Source organism: Pteropus vampyrus, unplaced genomic scaffold (assembly GCF_000151845.1).
Source record: "Pteropus vampyrus isolate Shadow unplaced genomic scaffold, Pvam_2.0 Scaffold168, whole genome shotgun sequence".
Lineage (NCBI taxonomy): Eukaryota > Metazoa > Chordata > Mammalia > Chiroptera > Pteropodidae > Pteropus > Pteropus vampyrus.
The window spans coordinates 1,424,109-1,435,254 of NW_011888949.1; the positions used below are offsets into that span (position 1 = coordinate 1,424,109).

General features: G+C 53.4%; 1 protein-coding gene across 1 annotated transcript in view; it reads left to right on the forward strand.

Moving 5' to 3' along the window:
- The window catches only part of UBE3C (ubiquitin protein ligase E3C), a 66,555-nt gene that overhangs the window by 41,493 nt on the left and 13,916 nt on the right, over positions 1 to 11,146 (forward strand). The window contains exon 19 of the mRNA XM_023536737.1: positions 9,728 to 9,940. Within this exon, the coding sequence (XP_023392505.1) occupies positions 9,728 to 9,940 (213 nt within the window). The remainder of the gene's footprint in view (positions 1 to 9,727; positions 9,941 to 11,146) is intronic.

The window sequence follows — 11,146 nt, forward strand, 5'->3', positions numbered from 1 at the left end:
TCAGATCTGGAGTGGTTTCCAGCTGGATGATGGAGTCCCTTATCTGTCACACTTGCTGTCCTGCTCTTGGTGGTGCACGTTAAACAGACCTGCCGTGCCCCGAGCAGCGCAGTACCTGGACCGGCCCACTGCAGAAGCCGCCTCATTAAAGCCTGTGCCTACAAAGCGGTTATGTTCTTTGAGACTTTCTTTAAAGTAACAGCTTTTTCAACACATAATTCACGTTCCATAAAATTACACCTTTTAACGTGTACAGTTCCCTGAGGTGGGCAGCCATCACTACTACTGAATTTCAGAACAGTTTTGTCACTCTAAAAAGGAAACCCCGTCTTCATGAACGGTCACCCCCCCATCGGAGCACATCTTGCTTATCCACTCGTCCGTTGATGGACATTTGGGTGTTCCCACCTTCTGGCTCTTGTGACTAGTGCTGCTGTGAACAGTCGTGAGCAAGTTTTTGTGTGGACATTTCTCTTGTTAAACTACACCTGTATGTTCTAAGAGTGTCGTAGTTTTAACTCTTACATTTAGGTCTTTGATCCATTCTGAGTTAATTTTTGTAGACAGCGTGAGTCAGGGCCCTCATTTGACTCTTCTGCACATGGCTGTCCAGTCGCCTGGCACCGTGAGCTGTCCTGTCACCTGTGTCGTGAATCACTCAATCGTGAATGAGGGTTTATCGCTGAGCACTCACTGTTCCATTGACCTCCGTGTCTGCCCTCATGCCAGCGTGTCACAGGTTTCACTGCTGTAGCCTCAGTCCCGTTGGTGACAAGTGGCGATGCTCTCAGGCCTAGCGGAGCAGGGGGGTAGTGGAAGGGGATCAGCATGCCCTGGGAGTAGCAGTCACGCCCTAGGTGTGTGTCTGTGAGACGTGGCGTCAGAGACTGGTGACTGATCTGCTCAGGTCCCTGATGCTGCCGCTGTCGCGAAGCTGTTACATGTCCCTCAGCTTTAGCGATGGCTCATGCTGGCCCCCGCGCATCACAGCGAGCTGCTTTAGGCTAACCTTACCGTTTCAGTGACACATTTCAGGATTGACCCGACGTTAGATTCCTTAGCATAAATTTCAGACAGATCATTTTCCCACTGAAATTCATTGGAACACATACCTCTCCCACCTGGAGCTGTGTGCTGGCTTTACTGTCACTTCTCAGTGAGGTGGCATCTCTCCCTGTCCGTGGTCCCTTGTGGCTCAGCTTCGCCTCCCTCCGGAGAGTGGAAGTTTCAAGACTCATCGCATGAAAATCTTAGAAATTTGATGTGCTATAGTTTTGTAATATGACAAGCCCAAGAACTTGCTAAATTAATAATAATGAAAATAAATTTAAAACTGTTAATGAAGGTGAGCTTTTATTTTGCTAGACTAACCTGAAATACTCCCTAAATTTAATGATTCTCACATAGTGCAGTCACAGGCAACAGAGTGATTTTATTGGCATGAATTAAATCTTATTAAGAGTTTATATTGTTTTTCCTTCCCAAAATTGTCCCAGTTTGTCCCAAATTGTGTAAATTGTCCCATCTCGGTGGGTACAGAGTCAGGTCAGTTGGACAACCTGGGTCACTAGGTGAGTGTGGTGACGCCCCACCCGCTCCCCTCCCTGGCTGGTCGCGTGCCACCCGCCGCTATGTCCAGAGAAGCTTGCTGCGGGGGTCTGCGGGCTCGGTGCTGGCTCGGTGCACTGCTCACCCCACCTGCTGGGAGTTTATGTCCCTTCAGACCAGGCTGGGGGTGGGGCGGGGAGACGGGGCATGGGGCATCGGAGCCTCTGCCCCAGCGGTGGAGTTTGTGTAAATTGTGTCTTGGTAAAGCTCTTTAAAATAATGACGTTTAGACGAAACCAATGAAAACCGCTGTTATTTGAGGATGGTGGTTAACTTAGTCCCACATATTCAGGACTCCCAGGGGGAGTGCTAGTTCCTAAAACACCTGATTATCACTTGATTGTAAATGGTTAAACTTTGTACCCACATGGTAAAAATCGCCCAGGTCTAAGTGAGCGTAATTGTATAGCACTAATAGCGTGGTATCTGAACGTTAAATCTTTAAGGGAAGAAATCGTGTATTGATTGATTATGATATTTATTGGGTCATAATGTATTTAAATTTTCTTTAATGCATATGTTAGTGATTGTTTACTGTGATAAAGCGCAAAGAGGTCTTCAAGAGCAGTCCTGCATAGGAAGAATTACTTCACGTCACTGGTCACTTCTCAATTAAAAGTTCCATTAGCAGATGATTCCTGCCTCTGGTGTGGGTCGGGATTGCATTTCATCGCCTGTAAATCAGGCTTAAGACGAGGAATAAGTAAACAGCTCAAGGATGTGGTAATGTCGTCTTGAACTTTTTTTCACAGTTAGAAGCACCTAGGCCCATTTAAGCCAATCAAGTTCAGAATATTTATTGAAGGAAATCTTTTACCATATGTGAATTCTGTTTGAAAATGGCTCTTTTTTTCTTGCTTTGGAATATTGATTTAATTGGAACAGAATGCCTATCAATCATTATTTGATAGTATCTTCATCATATATTTCAAATTTTTAATTAGCAGATTGTGAAATGTCAGTGTAGTTTATAATTTTGTATTTTAGTACAGTGCAGTGTGCTCTTAATGTATCATAGAGTATAATATTGGCAGTTAACAGTTTATCCTGAGATTTTTGAGAGCTGGGGAAATTTGTTCTTCTGTATCATCATAGAGTCCTTTCGTGAAGTGCTCACTGAATTTGCTGAAGCTTTAAAACTAGCCGAGGTGAATGCTAGTCATTTAAGTTACCTTGGTCCGTAAGTAGCAAAGCTTCTCTTTCATTGTTCCTTGTTTTGCACCCCAAGCTCATTAAGGGTCAGTGGGATTGAGCGTTTTCATCTGATTGTCATCACACTAAGTGCTGTGATCTCTAAAGTTAATATATCTTTTCCCTTAGAATTTTTTTAAACATAATATTCAGCAAATGGTTGGTCATTCTGGGCTTAGCTGGAGCCTTCCAATCAGTGTTCAGACTTTCTTACTGTGATGTCAACACATTTCACAGGCACGCTTTCTCTGAATCTCCGAATCTCTGAATCTCAGCTTAAGAGTTTGCCCTGATTGACCTTTAGCTTTTTTTGGAAGTGGAAGAATCAAAGATAGTTATTTACAAATGGTTCCTTTATTTGATTCTTACCCCGTCTGAGAATTGTGCCTGCTTCTTATAGCATTCTTATGATCACGATTTATATTCTTTTCCATTGAAAGCAAAGTATTCACAGATCTGGAACTTATTCTTCTTGTCAGTTAAGCTTGTAGTTTTCCATATAAGTTCATTTTATTTCTTCAGAATTAAACATGAAATAAAAATGGTTTAGATGAGACAGTAAACATGACAGGTGTAGTCCGAAACTCAGTGACCCCAGAACCACTCCGAGATAGTCACCAGAATCCGTTCTGCTCCCGCATAAAGTAGACCGTGTTTGGCCTTGAGGTGTCTGTCCTTCCTCATCGTTTTAAGTGCTCCCGAACACCGACTGAACTGGGTCAGCACCGAGGCCATTTCCCCGGTCTGAGCCGTGTTCCGTCGTCGGCGTGAAGACTGGACGCACACGCCTGCTGGCCTCACGGTCCGCTGCGCGTCTGCCTGGCCCGCGCCTGTGCAGTGAGGGCGCTGGGCACCTAAAAGGAAGCAGGGCTCGTGGAAGCCCCATAGACGCGCACATGTTCGCTCGAAGTTAGGGAATTTAACGCCATGCGAAGCAGACCGAATGAAGCTGTCGGTGGTGACTCCCCTTGTTTCTAATGCTGGGGTGGCAGCAGGTCACTGAGCTCCGGCTCCGGGTAAGACGCACTGGGCCTGGTTCCCGGCCTCAGCCACGGGCCCAGGCAGGGGGCGCTAGGTGCGCGTGGCGTCGAGCAGGCCTCCTGGAGTCCCCTGGTAGAGTGGCCTTGGTGGCAGCAGGGAGACCGGCTGGACGGATCCCGGGCAGTCAGGTTGAGTGATCATGGCCGCTCTGTCCTGGGAGGTGGTGTTGGAGAGACGTCATCCAATCCAGGAGGGGTACGACTGGATCCCGTTGGGGGAGAGAGGGACGGGTAGCTGTGGCTCTCAGGTCTCTCCTCCTCTTCCTACAAGGACACCGGTCCTGCCAGATCAGGGCCTCATTTACCCTTATCCGCCTCCATGAAGACCCTGCCTCCAAATACAGGACTTTGGGGAGCGCACTGCAGTTCGTTATCAACTTAAAGGAGGAGGGGGCGGGAGGGAGTGTCACGTGCCGTGCTGAGGAGCTGCACCTCCATCCCTGGGGTCAGTGCCCCAAGTCTGCCCCTCGGTCAGTGACACGCCCCCCTCCTGCTTCTCACAGCAGACCTGTGCTGTCCACCAGCTGGGACTCTGCCCAGACCTGCCGAACCCAAGGCCGTGCCCGCCGGCCCTGAGAATTAGGGGCCAGGAGGTCAGCCCCATGAGGTGGAGCGAGGCCAGTCTGTGCGGTGACAGGTTCTCTCCAGGCTGCTGTTTGCCAGGTGAAATGGTAAAGTGTGGGTTGGAAATCAGTGACAGCGAAGGGCTCAAGAGTTTCGGGGGGAGGGGGGGGTGCGGTGACAGTGTTCAGAAATTAGTGTGACGGTTGCATAGCCCTGAACGTGAGAGCACTGGATCCTTCACTCGGGTGCGGATCGCAAGGCGCGTGGCTCGCGTCTCGGTGAAGCCGTTCAGGAAACTTGCCCTGCGATGTGGTAGTCGTGACAGAGCCAGTGAGTGTCAGGAGGCGGGGGCGGGGGCGGAGGAGGCTCTTCTCCTATACGGTAGAGGTAGATGCTTTAAACCTGAAACAGTGTTTCCTTTTGATTGTGGAAAATAGTTCTGGGTGGTGTGAGGAGCCCGAGGAGCCCTAAGTGGACCTCAGTGGTTTTCAGACTCGAGAGTCTCAGAGGCAGGGGCGGGATTGCTGCTCCAGGGTCCCCAGATAGCCCTTTCCTGTGGGCCTGTCACTCAGTCCAGCATTTTGGTCGCGAACATGTAAGTTCTTCATCTTCTAGAACTGCAGAGGGGCAGCAGCAGGCCAGTGTGTCCTTTGTGGAGCTCGGACAGAGAGGAGGGAAGGACAGCGCTCAGCTGGTCGCCGTGGTTCCCGCGTCGTGGGGTGGTTTCCAGGTCCCCACAGGAGAGGATGAGAGGTGAACTTCCATCCCCCAGCACCCCACAGATTTTCTGGAAAGACCGATGGAAAGAACCTTTTAAAAAGGGAGCTGTCAAGACGCGGGTGCAGATGCTCGGTTGCAGTGAGCCGGTGAACGGCGGTCCCCCCGGAACCTTCTGGAGCAAGGCTTGGGTACCGCGCCCAGCCGCCCCTGGCTCGCACCCTGGTCCCTCCGCGGGGATGAGCACTCAGGAACACACGGGCACCTCAGTGGGGAAGGGGGTGATTCGTTGGGGCGGGGGGCAGCACCGGCGTCCCGGGGTCCCTCAGGGTCTCCAGGGGTATCTTTTTTTAAAGAACAGAGCATTGGGCCAGGCTCTGCCATGCCAGCAGACATATGCTGGATCGTGAATGGACAGAGTTCATTTCCACCCCATCACTGTTGAAAGCCACACCGTAGGGCACCCAGGAATGTGCCAGCCTTTGCTGTGTCGCAGAGGGAGAGGGTCGGCCGGTGGCCACAGCCCCCGGAGTCCTGGGCGGTGGTAGCGCGCGTGGAGCCTGGGAGCGGAGCACCGCGCAAGGACGCAGGTCTGGGCACGGAGCATCCAGCTGGGGACAGAAGGGTTAAAGGAGTGCGTAGCGTGTGGGGTCTCTGGGTCTCTGGAGCGGGGTCGTGAGGGCCAGGGACCTGCGATGAGTCGACGTGGACGCGCATTTGCACAACCCGAATGTCCCAAAAAGGAATAAATGGTTCTTTTGCAAATGAATTCATGGGCGCAGAATGCCAGGTGTGGTGGTCCCTGGCACGTGGTCGGCACGTGATAAGTGTGTGTGAAGTGGCTGAGCACCGTTGGCGTTGGAGGTTAGGTGTTTCCTGCCCTACGGGAGCTCGTAGCCGTGGAGATCCGTAGAGCCCCCGTCAGCCCGTTGTCAGCGGCCCGACGTCAGCTCTGAAGCACAGCCGCTAAGTTACATAGCCGGTCACTGTGGGTGCTACCTCGCTTCACATCCCCGCCTCACACCGTGAGGGTAGCATGCTCCGACCCAGCTGACGTTCTCATCGTGCTCGGTTAGCGTGGTGTAAGGGAAGACATCTCTGGTAGTTTTTAGATTAAGTTATAAGTTCACTTTGGAACCACCTGAAGATTGATAAAGATGCATTTGAAAAGCATTATTTTTTTTATTGATTCTTAATGCAGTAAATTACTGAAGTTATTGGGCAGCAAACAGAAATGGCCTGTGGTGTGGCTCTCATTTATTCTCCTGATAGCGCCACAATTTGCATTAATTGCACGGCGACCGCACTCACTTATATTAAAAGGCTCTCCTATAATTAATCCTTTTCATTTCAAATCACGTTGGCACAGTCTCTAGCTATAAACACTCATAAAAGACAGACAGTTGAAAAATACGTTACAGGTTTTTTCCATATACCTATTGCTACTTTTCATGACAAGTGGTTATTTAGACGCTTCTAGGAACAAGCACGGTGCAACTGGCTGCAGATTAAGGCCAATATGAAAAATGCTAAGTGGATTGTTTTGCATAAAAAATAGGCAGTTTTTGAAGTTGTATAATTAACCTGTGTTTAGAAAATACCTTGATTTATGCTCACATTTGTATCTCGGTTGCATACATTATGGAAATTTAATTTATAATCCATTTAGCTGATGCAGTCATAGTTTTTAGTGCTATCATTTATTAGTGCTTGTATATTAAATGCTCTGAAGGTTTACCGCTGCCTTATGTAAAAAATTACACCTATGCATTTACATTTTATGAGTCACAGTGAGATTTCTGCTTAAAATTCAGGTAGCTCTGATCTGTTTAACGAATTTCCCTGGTTTATTGTTACTGATGCAGAAATGGCAAACAATGGCCTTCTCTATCGAACGCCCGTTGATTTACACTTGCAGTTTACTCTGAAGCCCACTGTCCAAACGAGGCTTTTCCTCAACACCTGGGATCAGTCTTGCTGTCTGCAGAATGTTCTTCTTGGCTCTGAGGCCATCATTCATGCGGAGGTGGTGGGACTTAAGAGGCGCGTGCTGCAGGGTGGCCGTGGCGGCCGTCCTTTCCTCTAAGCAGACCGCGGCTTCCCAGACGACTCTTTTCTTTGCTCATCAGTAGATGACTTAAGTGCTGGTCGCCATTTTATTGCTCAGTCTCTCATTAAGAAGTCCTTTTTTGCCATCTTTTCAAAATTAATTGGGTAATCATTCACCTTCAGATCAGAAGTAAGAGCACAGGGACGTGGCGCTTCAGGTCCCTGACGTTCTCCTGGCGGGGAGGGGACACCGGCGTGCGGAGCCGACAGCTGCGCGCCTGGGCTGCTCTGCCACGGCTCCCTTCCCCGCGCGGGCGCGGGCGCAGGCGCTTCCTCGGGGGCAGGGGGCAGGCGCGCAGCAGCAACTCTCCGGCTCCCCCCAGGCGCGCTGGAGGGCGAGGTCGCTGCGCCGCACCGCGGGGCATCTGCGCGGTCTCTGGTCCAGGGACGAAGGGGAAGGAAGGCGCTCGCGCCCCAGTGACTTTGGTGTTCGCTTCAGGATCCGGGATTTTATAGATGCCACATGTGAAATCGCCTGTGCTGGCAGTTGTGACAGGACGGGATCCGCTTGAACCGCAGGGGACGGCGGTGCCGGCTCCACCCTTCTGACTGGCTGGGCGTCGGAGGAGCCCACCCGCCCAGCACCGGCTTGCTCAGCTGTCCTCTGCTTGTCCTCTGCTTGTCCTCTGCTCGCGTGCCTGGGGGTGGATGTGGCGGGTGACTTCCTGAGGTGGTTCCTCGTTCGCAGCTGGCTGGCGGCCTCCGAGGGAGGCCGAGCGCTTCGTGACACCTCAGCAGCTGGGCTTGTGGAGATTTCCAAGGTGGGCCACGTCCAGCCCTCGCCCCCTCTGTCCTTCCGGGGTCACTCCGTCTCAGGCGAGGCTCACAGGCTGCCCCCAAACAGAGAAGGGTTCACGACCACCTGAGCCGTCCACTCACCAAGTGGGGGGTGACGGTGCTGCTGCTCTCCCCTGGGAAGGTGGGGAGCATCTCGGGTCGCGGTACATGAGTGTCTCAGTGGAGCGGCCTCTGCTGAGGACGCCCAGGTGGGCCTGACTCGCGTGGCAGGGCGACCGGCCGACACCGAGGCTCAGTGCCGCTCCGGCCCCGGGCGTGCACGTGGCAAGGGGACGGCATCCTCTAGCAGCACGTTTTTGACAAGGAGGACTCGGCGGGCTGCTGGACTCACACAGGCGGAGTGCCCGGGGCCGCCGCGCGCTGCTGGCACCTTGTGCCTCTCGGCCTCAGCCGCAGGCGTGAGTGGGGGTGTCCACAGTCGCCTCGCCTCCTGCGCCCGAGCGTCCCTGGAGGTCGGCACAGTGGTACCAACACTTCACGTGGCCCACCCAGTACCAGTGTTCATCGGGAGGCGCGAATCAGAACCAACCAGACATTGCAGGAGAAAAAGGACGGCGGTACCCGTCGGTGAGGGTGTGGGCCACTCGGAACCTTCCTGTGTTGCGGGTCTTGGTGACAAGATCATTGCATTTTGGAAAACAGCAGGACATGTGGGTTTGGGTGCCAATTTTGCCACCTACTAACTCATAACATGTGGACAGGTCTCAGTTCTGAGGCCCAGTTTCATTTTAGGATGGGGGTTGGCGGAGCACAGCCTGCAGGCGAATCCACGCTGCCACCCGTTTGTGTGTGCTCAGTGTGCTGAGAACGCTTGTTTCATTTGGCGTTTGGAAGAAAATCCACAGAGGATAGCATTTCTTAAATCGGGAATCCCATGAAATGCAGCCGTGACGCACGGCGGCCCTTTCGTGCTGCAGAGGCGGCGGGTGTGGCGGCGGCCGAGACAATCTGGCCCGCAGTGCTGGGCTCGCGCCCTAATGCCCCGTTCCTTATTTGGGAATAAGAGTCTTTGCATCTGTAGTCCATCTACGATGAGGTCAGAGCAGGTCCCAAAGTCCAGTGACTGACATCTTTGTAAGACAGTGGGGAGAGAGTCAGACACGGAGCAGACACAGGGACACGGGGGAAGGTGGCCGAGCGTCCAGAGGCACATTGGAGGGGTGCGGCTGCAGTCTGGGTCCACTGAGGACGCCGCCGGCAGCTCCCGGAGCTGCAGGAGGCAGCGGGGGTGCTCCCCTGAGCCATCCGAGGGAGCGCAGCCTCCGGCCCCCAGCACTGTGAGACGGTAAGTTCCTGTCGTCAGTCGCTCGGGTTGTGGCGCTTCGTGACTGCAGCCCTAGGGAACCGGTTGGTCCATCCGCAAAGCCCCCACAGAAGGGGCTGGCTAGTCTCTACCGCAGCGTGGAGGATTTGGCTCTTAAAAATCCCCGTGGGTGTTAACATCTTAGCATTTCAGCCCTAAAATTCTTTGACAGTCGGTTCTGGGCTTTTCAGCAGACCGAAGGCATGACTCGCATGCTGCCGCTGGCTGGCCCGTGGGAGGCGCTCCCAAGGCAGCAGCTCCCGGCGTGGCCGTCGCTGTCGGGGAGAAACGGCGTCTGCTGCGCCAGAACTCTGGCGTGTCTGGACGTCCTTTTCCACTCTCAGAAGTCAGGAGGGGGGCCCGTGACGTGCTGACCCGGCCCTTGTCCCCTTCCCAGGCCCTCTACGAGAACATGCTGGTGGAGCTGCCCTTCGCCGGCTTCTTCCTGTCCAAGCTGCTGGGCACCAGCGCGGACGTGGACATCCACCACCTGGCCTCACTGGACCCGGAGGTGTACCGCAACCTGCTCTTCCTCAAGAGCTACGAGGGCGACGTCGAGGAGCTGGGCCTCAACTTCACCGTGGTGAACAACGACCTCGGGGAGGCGCAGGTGAGGACAGCTCGCCCCGGCCGCCTGTGTCCTGCGTGCGGTCCGTCTGCTTCCTGTCGCTCGAGCTTCTGCACTGCGGGGGGAGGGGTCACAGTGGCCGAGAGTCAGCCGTGGCCCTGGGGGCGCCGGGGCACACGGCCACCTCGTGCCAGTGCCCAGCCGTCCCCGCCCTCACAGTGCAGGGCTGGCCTTCTGGAGACCTGAGCTGAAGCGCTAGCTGCTGTCTCCTGGCCCTGGTCCCCGAGGGACCTGGCCGGTCGCGCTCCCTGGCACTCGCCTGCTCAGGGCACCCTCGCTGCCCCACGCTCATCTTCGTCATCTGCCAGATGCTTCTGTTGTCCTTGTCCTTTTTTTAAAGAAAGGGCGCATTACAGATTCAAACATTTTTAAGACAGTAGCTTTATTGAGATGTAATTCACACGTCAGAAAATCCACTCTGAGTGTACGGTGCAGTTTAGCGTACCCATGGGGTCGTGCACCTGTCACCCCGAAGAGACCAGGCCACCCCCCGCGTGAGGGCAGGCGCTGGGCGGCCTCCCGTCTCTGCGCACTTTACGCGGCAGCCTTCGCGGCTGGCTCCGCTAACTTCCTGTCACGGCTTCACTGCCTCTTCTGGCCTGACGATGTCCGTCGTACAGATGTGCCACCCGTCACCAGGTGAGGGACGTGGGCTTGCTTCCACCCTGGGCTGGTGTGACCCTCGCCGCTTTGACCACACCGAACTGCCCGTGCGTGAGCTGATAGCATCTGCCTTTGCTCCCCACACAGTGAGAGCGGGCAGTAGGCGGAGGTGTGGGTGGCCTGGACTGGCCGCGAGGTGACACTTGCTGCAGCTGGTGCTGGGGACCTGGGCGTTCACGTACTATTCTACGTTTGTGGGCAAATGTTCCCTTAATTTACTAAACTTTTTTTTAATGCATCCGGGTAAATCAGATTGTTCAAGGACTTCCGACGTCACATTTGTTGCTGTTTCTCGTTTCATTAGATTTTGAAGTAGCCAGCTGTGCTTCTCTCCCTTAGGTTTGGTTTTCAGACAACTGCGTCTTTCTCGCAGGGAGAGGCGTGTTTTCTGCTATTCTCATCTCGCTCGATAAACTTTTCTGACACTGATAGGTGGATTTTAATTACAAAAATATGGTTGTCTTTAAATTTTGTAATTGTTTCTTTAAAATTTTGTTATTACTTGGTCTCTGACCCAGGCTTTCC